At 36.1% G+C, this 17,572-nt stretch overlaps 1 protein-coding gene across 2 annotated transcripts in view; it reads left to right on the top strand.

The window, feature by feature from the left end:
- The window catches only part of LOC140230841 (beta-hexosaminidase subunit alpha-like), a 47,665-nt gene extending 32,407 nt beyond the window's left edge, over window positions 1-15,258 (top strand). For both annotated transcript variants that reach the window (XM_072310986.1, XM_072310987.1), the window contains exon 13: window positions 12,197-15,258. In XM_072310986.1, coding sequence (XP_072167087.1) covers window positions 12,197-12,257 — 61 coding nt within the window. In that variant the 3' untranslated portion in view covers window positions 12,258-15,258. The remainder of the gene's footprint in view (window positions 1-12,196) is intronic.
- The last annotated feature ends 2,314 nt before the right edge of the window (window positions 15,259-17,572 follow it).

The following is a 17,572-nucleotide window of genomic DNA, read 5'->3' as shown; positions in this document are numbered from 1 at the left end:
AGTCGAGTGTTCTTTTATTATGTGAGAAAAGTGAGAATATCTTGAATTTTCTTTATAGTAATACTTTCTTTATAAAGTTGTACTCCTATGACATCACAAGCTATAGTAGTCTTCTCATCTAGCCGTAACTGAGCAGAAACTTCAAAAAATCATAGCTTTTGAACGGATTGTCCTATTTTCCTCAAACTCTCATTAATGTGTTCTACTAATATTGCTGCATTCACTCAACCCACATGTCTATGAAGGTGAACTTGTCCTTTAACTACATAACAAAAGAATGCAAGAAACAGAAAAGTTTGCAATCACAATTACATCAAATCATTAGAGGATATTGGGCACTCATTTCAAGAAGTTATACATGTGTTCCTGGAAGAGCTATTCCAAATTTCAGTTCTGCCTACACTTGTTCATGTTCTCAAAGGTCTATAGGTCACATATTTATATATCTATATTCCAGATGATCACAATGCACATGATCAGCAAGATAGTGTGTCCACTAGATGTTATGGGACCGCTACTTTAATTCCATATCAGATCTGCCAGTTGTCATGTCGCCAAGTCATAACCAGCACCTTCTTAGATTCTAACACTCAATTCCAGAATCCAACAGAAATTTCACACCTTTGCATTTGGAAATTCTTTACAAATTTTTACTGCCAGTCTGATGAAAGTATCATTCCAGTATCATCCAGTGAAACACCATTAGCCATGGTTCCTGTGAAGTCCCATCCAGCTCTTGACACCATAGTACCAACTGTTCGTGCTCATTCTGTGTGAATGAGATGAACTGTACAACTGACGGCTTCCATGTCACCATAATATCTTCTTCGTCAGCAATACAGTATTGCCATAGTATGCTGGTTAATTGATGAGTAGCAATACGTCTTGTTGAGTAGCATACATCTCAAAGAAAACGAAGTATACAGATTCCCATATCTGCTCACGCAGGCATGAGGTAGTGCCACATTATTAGTCAACCAGTACTTCACTGTCAATTTTGGCAGGCCAGAATGTGGTATTTTCTCCAGTAAATTTGTCTTCAAAGTCACAACTCCACATAACCAATACTCTGTACTTATAGCTATGTGGGAACAGGATTGTACTACAAAGTGTAGTCTGCCCAGTTTGGCTGCTATGCATTTGACTACATATCAAGTTAAACTTGCACAGTCTTCATCCAAGTTCAAGTAGGAAGGCCTACTGTGTAGTTACATTGTACACAGGGATTAGCTCCTCCACAAACAATCCCTGTAAGGATGCAAACATTTTCCTCTTGAAGCAACTATACCTAAAATGCAAGGCCTGGCCTCAGCTAATCCAAACAGTCAACATGTAGGGCCTACTTCATAATATGCTGGATAATAGGCCTACATGTATTAAAAGTGTATGTGAAAAGTGTTGTTACAGTGCAGGGTACTCTCTTGCATACTGTGTGGTGTGTGTTTTACAATGAGCAGGGAGGTGAGGCATGTGTCTCACCTGCCCTGTGCAAGAGGACAATTGTAGTTTCCAACTATATCACCCTAAAATGTTACTTAGATAATGAAAAATATACAAAAGAATAATAAATGCTCCTTGAAACTTTGTTGTTGTCCAAGTAAATGATATAACATAGAATAGAACATATCTAAACAACTCCGAAAATCTGTTGAAAATTGTGTTTTATAGCATTTCTAAACTAAGTTTAACAAAATTACATTGGACATACAAAACTATTCTTTATAGCATTTTTGTTGGTGTATGTTGCATACACTGTACACTACTGTGAAAACTTCAGCTATAAAATGCAACAATAGAATATTAGGGCTGCTATCTTTTCTAACCAATGATAGGCTATTCAGTTGAACAACAGCATAGATGCCAAGTTCAAAAAATTTTTATGAGTGAGATTTTCATGACTCAGCATCTCGGCGTGCGCACATGTGCGTGAGCGAGGGAGCGAAGCGAAGCGACTGAGCAAGGGGAGGGTGTTGAAGGGGAGTGTCCGCCCTCCCACAGTAGGGAGCTTTTTCAATTTTTAGCTGGTCCATACTTAAGTGACTATTTTTTACTTATTTTGAAATACAAAAGATAAATATGCCTTCAATTGCAGCTCTCACTTTAATCCTTTAAGCTATGCTCCCAATGCGTGAGAAAAATGGGTGTCATGCGTGAGACCGTGAGACAGACCCGAAATGCTTGAGTCTCACTCACAATGTGTGAGACTTGGTAGCTCTGCAACAGCAAAGTTTCAATGAGCATTCATTATTTGACCTTCATATGTATCTGCATGTGTTATGCCAAAATTTCTATTTTATTGGCAAAAATTTTACTACATTGCTTCTTTGAAGCAATTTTGGGACAAAGTTATCTGTCATTCAAGTGTTCTACAAAAAGTTTGTATGATATTGGGGTAATGCATTGTGGAAAATAAAGGGACATCCCCGCAGTACTAGTGTTTAGTGTGAAAGTGCCCATATAGATTTGGCTCAAAAGATACCAAGAGAACATATCTATAAGCTTGTCTTGTATCAAAAGAATGAGTTGATATACTATTGGTACATATGTATAAATCCCCCAAACTATACCCAACTAAGGCCTGGTGTCAATGATGACAAGTCGTAAAAATGTGCTGACATGAGTACATGTATATAATAAGAGAACATGACTTAAGATGATTATACATTGCTTGAAATTTAAATTGCTTGATCATTATTAGCGTGGTCATGGATAATATTCCTTATTAATATATCTAGCTTACCTTAGCACCAACCATATCATAATTATGGTCATTTTCTTGTGTATATGTCATGGTAAGATAAACACATATTTTTGTATAGACTCCACTGGGAATAGTCTTTACTTACTGTGAGAAATATGAGTCTAAACTACATTAAGCAAATATCTACAGGCTTTTATTTCTACATCACAAACATTCTTTCCTGATTGGTTTGACTGCAGTTCAGTTGTTACATAAGATTTCAATCATCTCTAGCGATAATAATAATAATATTCCATGATGACTAGTTGAATGACATATGTGTGCACGCTACAGTTTGCACTGTTGCCTTCAACTGGACCGGTTTGTGAAGCAATCACACCAGATGCCTGTACTTTTGATGGCTACATGTTGTGAATATAGCTACTCCATGAATAAATATGCTGTTTTCGTTTTCTTTGTACATCAGTATTAGCAAGTACAGTCAGGTTCATGCTGTGCAGTTTAAGCCAAGATCAAACAAACTTGCCAACTTCAAGGACAATAGCTGAGACAGGAGGGAAGTTTGATTTAACCCTGATTGTGCAAACACAAGTCTCCTTCCATATAGATGTACATATTCAGCTCTCTTTCATTAGCTCATGGAACAAGACCAAACTTTTTGGAATGCTTCATACATGTAGTACTGAACATGCCATGTGGGGAGGTATTTGGCTGCTGTCTGCTCAAACTGCAAAGGCCCATCAGGTGAGACCACAGTAATAGTGAATGATAAATGTGTTGCTTTTATCAGTGTCAGGCAACAGTATTTCTATCTGAATGAAGCAAGAATGTTAATGTTGTTAGCTGACACTTTACTTTTTTCATACCCCTTTGAACTAGTTTTGTTGCATGCAGAATCACACACATTGTATTGTACCTTGTTACCTCCACCTAAGGGGGAGGTTATGTTTTTCGTTACCGTTGGTTTGTTTGTTAGTATTGTTAGTTCGTTCGTTAGTTTGTCCATGTGCAAAATAACTCAAAAAGTAGTTAACGGATTGGGATGAAACTTGCAGGAAAGGTTGAGAATGACACGAATAACAAACGATTAACTTTTGGTAGTGATCCGAGAATTTTGGGAAATTTATGAAGGATTTTGATATTTTGGCAGGTAGGGTCAATGAACTTGGAGTTCAGGCTGCGCGTATTTGAGGTTTGCATGCTAGCACTAAAGCGCGTGCTCTAGTTTCTGCTAGGGCGAGGCGCACCGCGCATCTGAGGGCTTAAGACGTTACAAAAGCTTCTATATTTTGAAATCGGGAGACTTTCAGCATACTATAAACACTTCAGCATGCTATGAGTACGTATGGGTGGAAATTGGGGGCCCGTTGCATAAAAGTTACAATGGTGACAACTTTGCCATCCAATGGTAACCGCCATGGCAACAATACTCAACAGCCAATCACAATCAAGAATTCCATGGAAGTTACCATTGTATGGCAAAGTTACCATCACTGTAACTTTTATGCAACAGGCCCCAGTTATCTCTATGGAAGAACAAGATCAGTGATGGCAAAAGAGAGCTCTGCATGCTTGGTGGAGGTCTGCGCTCTCAGAGTGCTTCTCTAGTTAAATTTGTTATTGAATTACAATGTAATGTGTTCATATCCATTCAATTTCCAGGTTGAGTAATGAACTTGTATGAATTTTTGAATGATTTGGAAATATATAGTGTGCACAAGCCTCAATGATGGAGCATATCACTTTTAGCACTTACATGAAGTTAGATTATATTTGTCTCCTAGACTCAGTTTTTCTTCATTCAAAAGTTTTTTTTTTTTTTTTTTTTGGGGGGGGGGGGTGAATTCGAATGGATAATAATGAAGATCTGCATTTCCAATGCATTGATAAAGAGTGCTATTGTATTCTATTACACAGAAATGCAGTTGAAATGTAGTTTGAAAAAAGAGCACAATTAATTTAGCATAACATTGATTTTTATTTTTTTTTTTGTCAAAATGAGATGAAAAATATGGAATGAATGGCATTTTAATCCTATTCCCACCTGGGGGAGGCATTTTGGACCCCCTTGACATTTTGCATGATCATTCCGCAACTCATGATGCTCTCACTGCGACATTTTATAACTTTTTACTTTCAAGTATCACATAACTTTTGACACCAAATTTGTCGCTCTCGGACATACCGTTTTGAAGCCACCCTGTATGCCCCTTTGAAAAATATTTGTTGACCCAAAAATTGCTAAAAAACATGATTTTGCATACAAATCCAATGTAGATTGTGTTTTTGCATTTAATTCATACAAAAATAAATATTTTTACTTTCAATGGCTGACAAAAATCTATTTTAGGCTGATAATGCTTTAAAAAGTTTATGCGACAAATTTTGACAAAAAAACAACAAAGAAATACATACGACATTCAATAAACAACAAAATTCGAAAGAAGTAATTATCAAGCCAAATTTTTGCTTCAATATTATTGTTAAGGATATTGAAAATAGTATGTTCACCTAAAAAATTTTATGTGCAAAAAAAATGCATAAATTAGCATTTATTAATTTAAAATACATGAATGCATCAAAATGTGAAAAATCGAACCATACAGTCTTGTAGATTACATTGGCCTCTACCTTAGTGCAAATTTTCGCGAGGATCACGTGATCCACAACTGAGATCTGAAGTGGGGCCAAAAAGTCGTCCCCCCCCCCCCCCCCGATGGTTTTAAGTCCCTCAAAAAACCAGGTGGGTGTAGGGTTAAAGTTCTTGAAAAGTCAATAATAATAATGCAAACAATGAAATGATGTTGCCATACCCTCACAACTTGACATACAATTCAAATTTTGAATTTTCAGTTATTCATTCAAAGGCAAACATGCATCAGTCTAAAATCCTGATAGATCGACCTGATCATTGAAGTTATTTAACCAGGAATAATATCACTTCAATAACAGAAAATTGAATCTTATCATTTCTTTGGACATGATCAATAGAGAATTGTAAGGTTATGACAACATCAGCTCACTCATTTGCATATTCATGTCAAATACATGTATGAAAACGTATAAAAACTGTTCCGCAGTCAACAGTTCTGCTTTCAAATGTTTGAAAACTGTTCTGCAAAAATTAGCAAAACTTCACAATTTCATAACTTCCCTATTTCACTATTGATCCAATTCTGATAAAAAATTTTCACTGTTCTCCTCCCAAGTTTTTACTCTTATCATACTATATAGGCTGATTTTACTGAGCATGTGAACCATTTGCAAAGGATGTAAATGTCAAAAAATGGCAAAGTCCAACATTCTGAAATGTTCACTTTCTTTTTTTATTTGTTGCGACAATGGCACTGAAAATAATTCTCATCACGAGTAACACACATCTAAACATTTGTAAGTAGAAAAGCACTCTGAGAGCGCAGACCTCCGTCAAGCAGCTCCCACTTTCCACTGTGATCTTGCTCTTCCATAGAGATCAGTGATTTCCATCCACTGAAAAATCACCCGATTTCACAATATAGAAGCTTTTTTAACATCGTAAACCCTCAGATGCGCGGCGCGCCTCGCCCTAGCAGAGATTAGAGCGTGCACTTAAGTGCCTGCATGGAAATCTCAAATATGCGCAGCCTGAACTCCCAAGGTCATTGACCCTTCATGCCAAAATATCAAAAATCCTTTATAAATTCCCCCAAAATTCTTGGATCACTACAAAAAGTTAATCATTTATTACTTGTGTCGTTCTTAACCTTTCCTGCAAGTTAATCCGTTAATCCCAATCCCAATCCGTTCACTACTTTTTGAGTTATTTTGTGCATGGACAAACTACCTATGTTACAAACAAACCAACGGTATAATGAAAACATAACCTACTCCCTTGGCGGAGGTAGTATAATAATGCCTCAAAAGGTATGTGAATAATTTGCAAATATGTTGTAAATGAAAAGAAAAACTTCACAGATTTTGCTATTGACATACACATATATTCTACAAACTGTTGAGTTCCATATGGAAGTTCACAAAGACTTCCAGAGCATTATGCACGTCTTGTGAAGGTTATATATGTACACATATGACAAGGCTTTAACACCATTTTTCAGAGCAAATTATGAGCAGATCACAAACAAATGTGCAAATGCACAAGAAATTGTCCTATTTTTGTTTGTTTTTTTTCAAAAACTAAAAATGACACCCACAAATATTTCACAACACTTTCAATTCCCTGCTTAGGTTTTGCAATCGTTTGCAAACTATTAAAAATGTGAATGTTGAAGTTTGCTAGTTTTTCATCCACATCCTTTGCCAGGTTTACAAGCTCTGAAATCAGTGCTTGAACCTGGAATGGAATTCCTGCTTTACATAGTAAATGTTACAAAACAGTGTAATAAGGCACCCATATGTGATATGTGGTAGACTTACCATTATTGTGTAGGACTTAAAGATTTGAATAGAAATAATATTGTAATTAATTAAGCATACTTGTAGAAAACTTCTCAAACAATTAGGAATCTAAGGAGCAAGCATTTTGTATTTTGTTTGTTTACAACTTTGTTTAGTCTCTGGCGTCACAGCAATGTTAAGCTTTAAGGGAAGAAATGAAAATGAACATTAATGTAAAAATATGTTGCAGTACATTATTGTAAGATTTACAGAGCAGCACACTGTTGCTTGTGAAAGAATACATGCTGCAGTTTTTGCAGAACTCTCCTCCGCACAAATTCTAACTCTTCTCATTTGTTCATTTCATTTGTAGGGTATCAGTTTGATGGATTCCAGCTTCACGCAACATCACCAACAAGCAGCATCAGTCCAAAGTTTGATGTAAATCCAGGGGCATAATGGTCACACCTTCAAGTATCTGGTAGTTTAACAGATGCATCAGTTATCACAGAATGCATACTGGTGTGCCACATGATTTAGGGTAGTACAGATCATTATAACATAAGAGTTTAAAAATCTATGACTGTAGCTTAAAGGACAAGATTACCTTCATGGACATGTGGGTTGAGTGAATGCAGCAAAATAAAATAAGTAGAACATATCAGTGAGAGTTGGAGGAAAATCGGACAATCCGTTCAAAAGTTATGAATTTTGAAGTTTCTGCTCAGCCACAGCTGGATGAAAAACGATAGCTTGTGATGTCACATGTGTACAATGATATAAAGAAAGAATAAAGAAAATTCAACATATTCCCATTTTTCTCGCATAACACAAGAACACTCAACTTCTCTCTTTCAGAAGACAGGGGGAATAATATTACCCTTAATACTTCAGTAACAGGTCGAAGAAATGCGCACTTTATTCAAAAAGTGAAGTTTTGTGAAATTCTCTTTTTTATTTTCCTTCAATCGTTGCATGCAAGTGACATCCTACACTGTAGCAGTCTTCACATCCAGCAGTGACTGCGCAGATACTTAAAAAATTTCATAACTTTTAAACAGATTATCTGATTTTCCTCAAACTTTGTGTTCTACTAATACTGCTGCATTCTCTCAATCCTTATGAACATGAAGGTGGACTTGTCCTTAATTGTCTTATCACAGAATGATACAAAGTGTGATTTATAAATCCAAGTAGGTTAAAAAGAATGGCATCACGACCATCTTATATCCTTTGTCAGATGTTCGATGCTACCACTCAAAAATATTTGAAGCATGTGCCAAACTGGGTCTGCCGCGCAGATAGGAATACAATGGACTTGTGTCTCATTGTATCACCAGCCACTCTCTGGGGAAGATGTGTACATCTTTGTGATGGTAATTACTTTTTGCTATCCCTTCTTATTAAAGACAGGTGATATAATTATGATGGTTATGACAAGAGGATGCGCAAATAGAAATTCAAAGAAAAAAAGGAAATACAGATGAAAATTACCAGACTGCACAAGTGTCATCGAAACCAGACATAAAACTTTTTGTTAACATGAAACAGCGATTTCTAACGCCATACCCTAAATCCTAATTGTACTTGGTCTTGTTTTATGAAGAGTTAGAATTGATTACAAAATTGACTTCTATCAAAGTCTGTGGCAGCAATTTAAAATCAATTATATCTTTTGATTAAACAGGGTTCTAGACTATTTTGAACCATGGAGATACAAAGGTAGATGTACAAGACACCGTTTTTGTTAGTATCGCATAATGCGTTGCCATGGCAATGGCAAATTTTCATTAAAAATCTTGAATTGAACTACTCTCATTTTTTGAGCAATTAACCCCAAATGTGGCATGTGTAACTCCTATCAAAAGAAGATGTGCAAGACACTTTCTTCATTGGCATAGCCTGGTGCATTGCCATGACAACAGCAAATTTAAAAAAAGAATACAGAATGTTGTGGATGTGAGCACTCCATTTTTTGAGTAATTGACCCGAAATTTGGTATGTGTGACCACTTTCAAAGGAAGATGTGCAAACGCTTTTTGTTAGTGTTGCATAATGCATTGCCATGGCAACAGCAAATTTTGACAAAATCTTATACATTGTGGTTGATCAAACTACTCATCAGTTTTACAGCAATTCAGTTGAAATTTTGGATATAAGATGCCGTCAATGTAAGGTGTAGTTCTGCAAGATGCCATTTATGTATGTGTGAACAAATATGTTGCCATGGCAACAGCAGTTTTGTACCAATCATACAAAAAAAAAAAAAAAAAGAGTGGATTGACCTAACTCCCTGTGTTTTTGGAGTACCTGACTTGAATTTTGGCACATATGTGATGACTACTGTGTGTAGAAGTGCAGAACACATCTTCTATAGACGTTTATCAATACGTTGCCATGGTAACAGCATTTTTTCACTAAAAGCATACCTTTATATGCTTTTTAGCTAACTCCCTAAATCTTTGAGCATCTAGCTTGAAATTTAGCCCATGTGACTGCTATGATAGACGTGAAAACTTTATCTTTGGCTATTGTTGAATGATGCATTGCCATGGTAACAGCATATTTTGAATGAAAATCGTCCAAAATTACTGTGGATTCAGTCAACTTCCTCAGTCTTTGAGCACTTGGCTTGAAATTTTGCATATGTGACCACTATAGTACGTAGATATGCAAACTTAATCTTTCATCATTGTTGAGCTATGTGTTGCCATGCTAACAACATTTTTTTCATTAAACAGCATACAAAAATACTGTGGATTCAGCCAACTCCCTCAGTCTTTTAGCATTTCGCTTGAAATTTGGCCCATGTGACCACTATGGTATGTACAAAATGTGGATGTGCAAACTTAATTTTTTGCCATTGTTGAACAATGAATTGCCACGGTAACAGCATATCTTGAATAAAACTCCTACGAAAATACTGGGGAAACAGTTAACTTCCCTAGTCTTAATAGGGCATTTAGCTTGAAATTTGGCACATATGACTGCTGTAGTACAAAAATGTGCAAAAATAGATAAATAAATGAATAAAATGAACACAAACACTTAAAATATGAGAAAGAGCAAAGAAATCATTTGCAAAGCTCATCAAATATTTTTGAAAGGAAAAAAAAATGTATCCATTTTCCTCCATTTTTATTTGTTTTTGAGTGGGTCCCTTTTGTGTTTTATTGTTTATCTATAAGTTTGTTGAGTAAGTCTCATAATCATGTGAAAGTATAAAAACAGCTAATTATTTCTATTTAGAAAGACTTACCACCTTTCTCAGAAGGAAACCTTTTTGAGGTAATTTTTTGTTTTGTTTTATCTGTTCGATCAATCAATGGGAGCAGTTTTATAAAATTTGTACAATTATAATTCATAAGGCCTGACTGTTAGTCATTGAAGCTACATGTATTTAAAAGTTAACAATATGACAAAATTATTTTGAATTAAATTGTGTATGTCTTTTATTTATCCTAAGTTTGTATCATCTGAGCAATTCATATCCAAGATGCCATAATGATTGCAGTGTTTTTGAAATGATGAGAAAACACATGCAGCATCCTAGTATTTTGCATGAGTTCTGCCTGTTAATGTACATCATGTATATTGCCTAGATTTAACAATTGTCAGTATTCTTCTTTTCTGATACAGCATTTTTATTTTTCTTGTATAAATTCCCATGTGTATTACAAACGCCACATGTATCAAGTACCAAACTGTAACACCCCCCAAAAAAATGGAAATAAAGAAATGTCTTTCAACGATAAACACAAATCTAACTATATCATTTATAATTATTTGGTATCTATTGATAGATGTACTGAGATATGTTTTGCGGAGTAAAGAGGAAATAGAATGGAAGACAAAACATTGAGTTGATGAGTGACTTGTCTTACTTCTGTCAGCTATATCATGGAGAGTGAAAGCCTAAACATGTTTGAAATCCATCATATGAGACAAATTCATCGCATTTAGTTGACAATTACATACTTATATTGTCAATTTCAACAAACCATGACATATGCATAATAAAAAAAAAAAAAAATTATAAACATGATTCGGTCCTACAATATGCACTCCAGTATCTGTCCAAAGGCCTATATAATTTTGCTGAAATTACAGCAAAATTTGGTCTGCATGGAAAGACCTGCACATACATCATGCTTCCTGAGCATTTGTGATGGTCCAAGAGATTTGCTGTAATTACAGCAATACCTGTTCTGCTGATATCAGTACTCCAGAAGTAAGTACCCTCCTAGATGCACTCACCAAGTTTTGCTGAAATTGCAGCAAAACTGTTGATGCAAGTGGATTGTTGAGAATTGTGGAAAGGGGATTGTCATGTTTTGCTGTGTAATTTCAGCACTTTTCACCTCTTGGACTAACCTGTAGCCTTGTGGAGGATTTATGTGGTTTTTAAGGGAATTTTGGGAAAACTTGACAATGCTTGAATTTGTCATTTCCAACCACACTCTGTTTTTAGATTACATCATAGGCAATGTGTGTGCCAATTTTCGTCGCGATCGCGCGGTCGACGGCCGAGATCTGGGGGGGCCTGGGAGGCCCCCCCCCCCCCCCCCCCCCCCCCTCCGGCTCTATGATCTACCTAAATAGCCCGGCCTAGTTAGGGTTAAAAGAACACAACATTCATTTTGAAGGGTCTGTATGTAGGTCTGAAATTTCGATCTTTTGCTGAATATGTCTTTACACAATGACACAATTTCCACATTCTTGATCTTACAAAGTTAAAGATTAACATGCATTGATAAAGCTTGTATATGACTGTAATAATGCTCCAAAATGCAGAAAATATGGTTACATGGGACTGTTGTGATTACTATACATCAAAAAATAAAAAAGATAAGAAATAGTATGATGTGCATTTTGACTGAAATCATCTTTCTTTCAAGTGCTATTAAGCCAATTGTCTTTGTATCCAAATAAGGAGTTTCAGAGGTTCAATGAGTTTCCTTTATGAGATTTCACCATTTTAAAAAAATGATGAAATAGACTGTATAATTGCTTTTGTATACCTTTCAAGAAATAAAGCCAAATTATACTTCATATTTTCCATATGGACTTTTTAGATCTGTGTTCTTTCAGTAACTTGTACTCATATGTGTCCATTCTCAGGAGAGGCCTGCAAGCTGAACCAATAACTGGACCAGGATTCTGTCCACATGAGTGGGTGTAGGACCGGTCTACCGCCAGGATTGTCACCACCAAAACAGTCAGAATTCATCGCTCCACTCAAACTAGAGGCCTTCCACCTGAAATGCACCTGTCTTGATGTCTTTTTGTTTGTTTGTTTGTTGTTTGCTTGTCTCTAAGGGAATCGAGGGGTGGTGTCCTGTTTTCGTATGATTGCCCCTTCCCAACACATTTGTGTTTGCTGGGGATACAAAGTATGAGCACCGTTATTCTTGACAGAGAAGGGGCTACATTTTTATTTCAAATCATTAATGTGCAATCAGTCTGGGGACTTATGCAGTGCATATATAACTTCCGCATGTTGGCATTTCATTGCATAGAGACATAGATGTGACTCACATTACCATGCTTTAATAGTGATGAGCAGTATGATGCATTCTTCAGTTCGGGGGTTTGTTTGTTTGTTTGTATTTTGTCTTTGTTTATGTCTTTTTTTTTCACTCACCTTGGAACAAAACCAAAACAAAACAGAAGAGAGTGAGGAAAAAATAATTTTACGTCATGTCTTGAATATCAAGACATACAGTATGTATCTAGTCATTTAGCTGCCATTTAAGACTCTTCCTTATTTGTTTTGAGTGGTAGTATCCATTTTTATTTGACCTGATTACAAAATGGTGGCATCTTCAAATCCTCTGTGCAAACAAATGACTATTACACAGAGTGCAGACTAGTTCTCTATGAGATCATGCACTTGACTGTTTTGGCCCAAAAATGTCCCAATTACTTTGAGAGTGGTTTTTAGTGAGCACTATATTTGTGCTATGAATTGCGTGTACCAACAAATTATCAACTGACTTGTAAACATTTTCAAAGTGAGATAAACAGACAAGATGTCTGCCAGTAGTATTAAACAGCTTTGTTTCATGGACATGCACTCTATTAACCCATTGAGGACAGACTGATTTCGCTATAACATGCATTTCCCCATAGACTACCTGCCCGAGTATTCTCAGGACACGTCTCTAACGGGTTAATGTCACACAAGAGATAATAGCAAAGACATGCTCAGTATCAGTAAAGCGACATTCCATCATGTACTGTATTGCTGTCATTCCATCACACAATGCTTGCTGATTATATTTGATGACCATTTGTTTGCTCTTGCTGTGGGAATCACTGAATAGAATAAATTCCTTTACCAGAAAAGAAAACCCCAAAACAAATAAAATTTTTCTCAGTCAGTTACTAGTGTGTAGTTTGGTTATCGGTAATACCATTTTGTAGTTGTTGCTGTTATTAGTGATATATTGCATGGGTAAAGTCATGGTTGAGTATTACATATATGCAATTCCTTTCCACTATCAATGGGATAATTGTTAACAAGCGCAACCAGGAATTGACTCTTTTTAAAGTGATATATGGACCCTAGCAGTACCAACAACATGATGTACCCAGAATGGACCTTCTATTAGAGTGAATGTAGACTAAACCAGTGAAACCAAACTTTTTAGTAAAGTTTTGAAGAAAATGTATCTCTTTTTGTGTGTACACACAATAATGTACACTACTTGTCACAGCCTCAAGTGTAATGTATGGATTTTTATGTGTTATCACATTATGATCACATTTAATCAATAAGAATGTTTATTATGCTATGCATGTGTGTAGATTAACAACTAAATTGTACAATGTTTACTTTATGAACAGTTCATGAATTTACACCCAAAAATTGGCATGAGGTTCTCCGCGAGTTTTGGACGAGTACTTTGTGTGCATTATGCACCGTAAGCATTTACGTTCAGTGTTAGCTGAGCAATATCATTGGGATAGATGGACAGTATTATTGATATCATTGATCACTGAGATTGTGGTTCATGTGGTAAGACATGAAGATGTGTGCTAATTTCATCAATTCACTAAGAAATGACAAGTACATTAAAGTCTTATACTTTGCATTGCAGATACGAAGTACACTTTGTACATGTAACAATGTTTTTGTGCCTGCAAAATCATCGACAAACTATATTTTCACCTACAGTCATACCAAGTTTCAATTTCTTTTCTTGCACTGCCAATTAAGTCTAGGCTTTAATCAAGACACCTCAGTGTTGAATTTTGCAGGTACCATAGCCATGCATTGATCAGTGTGAACCTTGCTCAGAGGGCAAACTTGTTTTGCTTGTGAAACCCACATGAGAGAGCCTTGAATCAAGACCACTCAATTGTCTCCCCAGCTTTTTGCTTGTGGCTTTAAAAGAAACTCCCTTCAGATTTTCTTCTTTCGTCGGTGAACATGCAAGTTTTCAGGGAGAAAATGTGCACAGTATTTGAATGCATGTTTAGATGAATAGGAGTTGATCCTAACATTGACAAAGGTTACTTCACACCCTACACCTGACTGTACATCATGTTTTGAGTTGTGGAAGAAAGGAGCTGAATTGTACATTGAACTTGCTCCAAGGGAGCATCGAGTCTTGACTTATCAAATTCTTGGACATTTTCAAAGAGAAAAGGTTGATTTTTATAACTTCATGTGTGTATGCCAAGCGAACTGTGATACGAGTATTGACAAAATGTTCTATCAAGAGATTTTAAGAATATTTAATCGGAAAGCTACTAGCTATTCTACATGAGCATTACCCAAGAAAATCCTATGGTGTAGATTATAAGTGATGCTGTTACATGTGAATGAAATGTTCTTTGTAATCATACTATATTTTTACACTGAAGTTTTCACTTATAAAGATTTAGTTCATTTGTCTTTCTGTTTGTCTCTATAGAGTTTAAATCATGCAATCCTGGGTTGCATATGACTACATGTATTGATCTTTCAGAGCAGTTTGGTTCTCGCCAAGAATAGTAAAGATATTCAGTTCAGATCTTTGTCAAATCCATGCAGAACATCCGTTTTTGTTAACAGTTATATCTTCATGTGTAGAAACTCCTTTTGGTCTAAAATGCAATCCTTGATGAATGGAATTCATCAACTAATTTAAAGGATTCTAAGGCCCGAATTCACGAAGGTAGTACAAATGAAACCATGGTTTAAACCATGGACAAAAACCATGGAGCGCTAAGTGTCGCATGGAATATTTTGTTATGAAATTGGTCATTTCGTGGATGAAATGATCATTTTGTAATGAAATGACAACATTTTGTAACTAAACGAACATTCCGTTAACAAAACGGTCATTTTGTCGACAAAATGACCAATTTCGTAAAGAAGTATTCCATGCAACACTTGGCGCTCCATGGTTTTTGTCCATGGTTTAAACCATGGTTTCATTTGTACCACCTTTGTGAATTCGGGCCCAAGTGTTCATATGTGTGATTTCCATTGAGAAGTCTTGATTTCCTGTGGCACTTGTTTTGTACTGCATCCAGCATTATTGAAGATTATGTTATGGAAATTGCAAATGAATCGGAACTGAGATCTATCATAGAACTGCTTTGAAACAGACGTATTGTATTCCCTTGCGTTCTTTTGTTTTTTACTCTGAATCAAAAATAAAAATTTACTGATATCAGATTTCTTTGTAGCCAAATAGCCTACGTAGTTCGTTTTGGACCATGTAGTTGTGTTTACAGATAATGTTTAGGCACATAATACTCTACATGATGAAAGTGTTTCTAAAGGTATAGAGTTTATAGATCACCGTGTGCAGCAACTCCAACTTTCCCACCTTTGTCTCGAGTTTCAATTTCTCACACTCTGGCTAAGTTTCTCCCACTTTGAAAGATGAAACCCATAATAGTGTTACTATACAGGCAACTCCTGACACAACACAGTCTTGGGACCAGCAGTTTCCTTTTGTTACATCAACTACTGTAAAAGTGGAAATTTTCGCGGTGTTAATTTTCGCGCAACCAGAAGCTAGCGTGAAAATAAAAGCACGCGAATATTTTTGCAAGCCATCTATCGCAGTAGTTGATGTCATGTTTCTGCGGAATTAAAAACACGCGAAACTCTTCCTACCTGGCCAAGCGCGAAAAATTAGTCGCGCGAAAATATCCACTTTTACAGTACTACTTCTACTTCTTCCCCTCCTGTCTTATCAGTGACACATTTACTCCTACAACAATTGCTCCGGTCTATTTTCTCCAAGGTCTTGGCGTTAGGGTTAGGGTTCTGATAGGGTTTTACATGTACAGTTCACTCCCGTTATAACGAACACAATTATAATACAAAACGGTTATAATAACAACGAAGTAAAAATTCAGGCCGCAACATTGTCCTCTCTATGTATTTGTATTGTTTATTTGTTCGGTTATAACGAAATTTCGATAAAACGAAAGAAAACTGCCGGTCCCAAGGACTTCGTTATAACGGGAGTCTACTGTACATTAGTTTGATGTGAGGATTAGAGTTTGGGTCACAGTGTATGTTTGTGGGGAGAATTTGTGTTTGACTCTAAATATGCAAATTAGTATTTCATGGGAGCAATTGTTGCAGGAGCAAATGTCATGGAACTCTCTTTTTCACCTATTCCTTTGCCTTTCCTCTATCACACAGACCTGTAATAAGATCTATAAAGTAACATTTCTTTGGAGAACTTCCAAGAAAGAATATTTTTCCTTCATCTTCTCCCTCTTTTCCACGCCTCTACCTTTCTTCTGCTCTCCACTTGCCTGAATTTTGCCTCCTTGCATTTCATCTCCTTCGTTTTCTCTTGCCTTTCAAACATTCTTTCTCTACCCAAACAGATCTTTTCAGGTCTACTCACAAGATGAACCATAAATTCTTCACCACTATATTCACTACACCATGCAAACTACAAGTACAGTGTACCTCCTTCATGTAACATCAAAAGTTTTCTCTCTGTGCAATTGTTTCCCCATGCTTAAATGGGACAATTAACTCATAACAGAAACATAACATCCCATTATGTTCTACATAATTATGCTTGATGCTTTTTAATGTGAATTGATACCGTTTTAAACCTAAAATATATTCTGGCTGTCAAACTTCAATTCACAAATTTGTTTATAATACACCAAGAGTGATATGAAAGCTTCCTAAGATATTTTCAAGAAGTAACACATACACCTACTCACATTGTATCAATCACCACATATGCCCATGTCATTCATGTTTCAGCACCCGATACTTAGAACATGTTTGTTACTGAACCAGACCTCTCAATCTTTCTGATGAAAAATATAGGTGGTTTGGCTCAAACATAGGGATTAAAGAAAGAGCAGTTCGCATGGGAGTGTGAAGAAAAATCATGAAGAAAAATAAGAAAGTCCTATTGAAAGAAGAGCTGGAAATGCTAAAAATTCAGATTACTTCCTTAAATTCAGAATGGTTGGGAAGTCTGCTGAACACTTATACAAGAAAGCTAAAAATACTCG

Source organism: Diadema setosum, chromosome 7, assembly GCF_964275005.1.
Source record: "Diadema setosum chromosome 7, eeDiaSeto1, whole genome shotgun sequence".
Classification (NCBI taxonomy): domain Eukaryota; kingdom Metazoa; phylum Echinodermata; class Echinoidea; order Diadematoida; family Diadematidae; genus Diadema; species Diadema setosum.
This window is presented reverse-complemented; position numbering and strand designations above follow the sequence as displayed.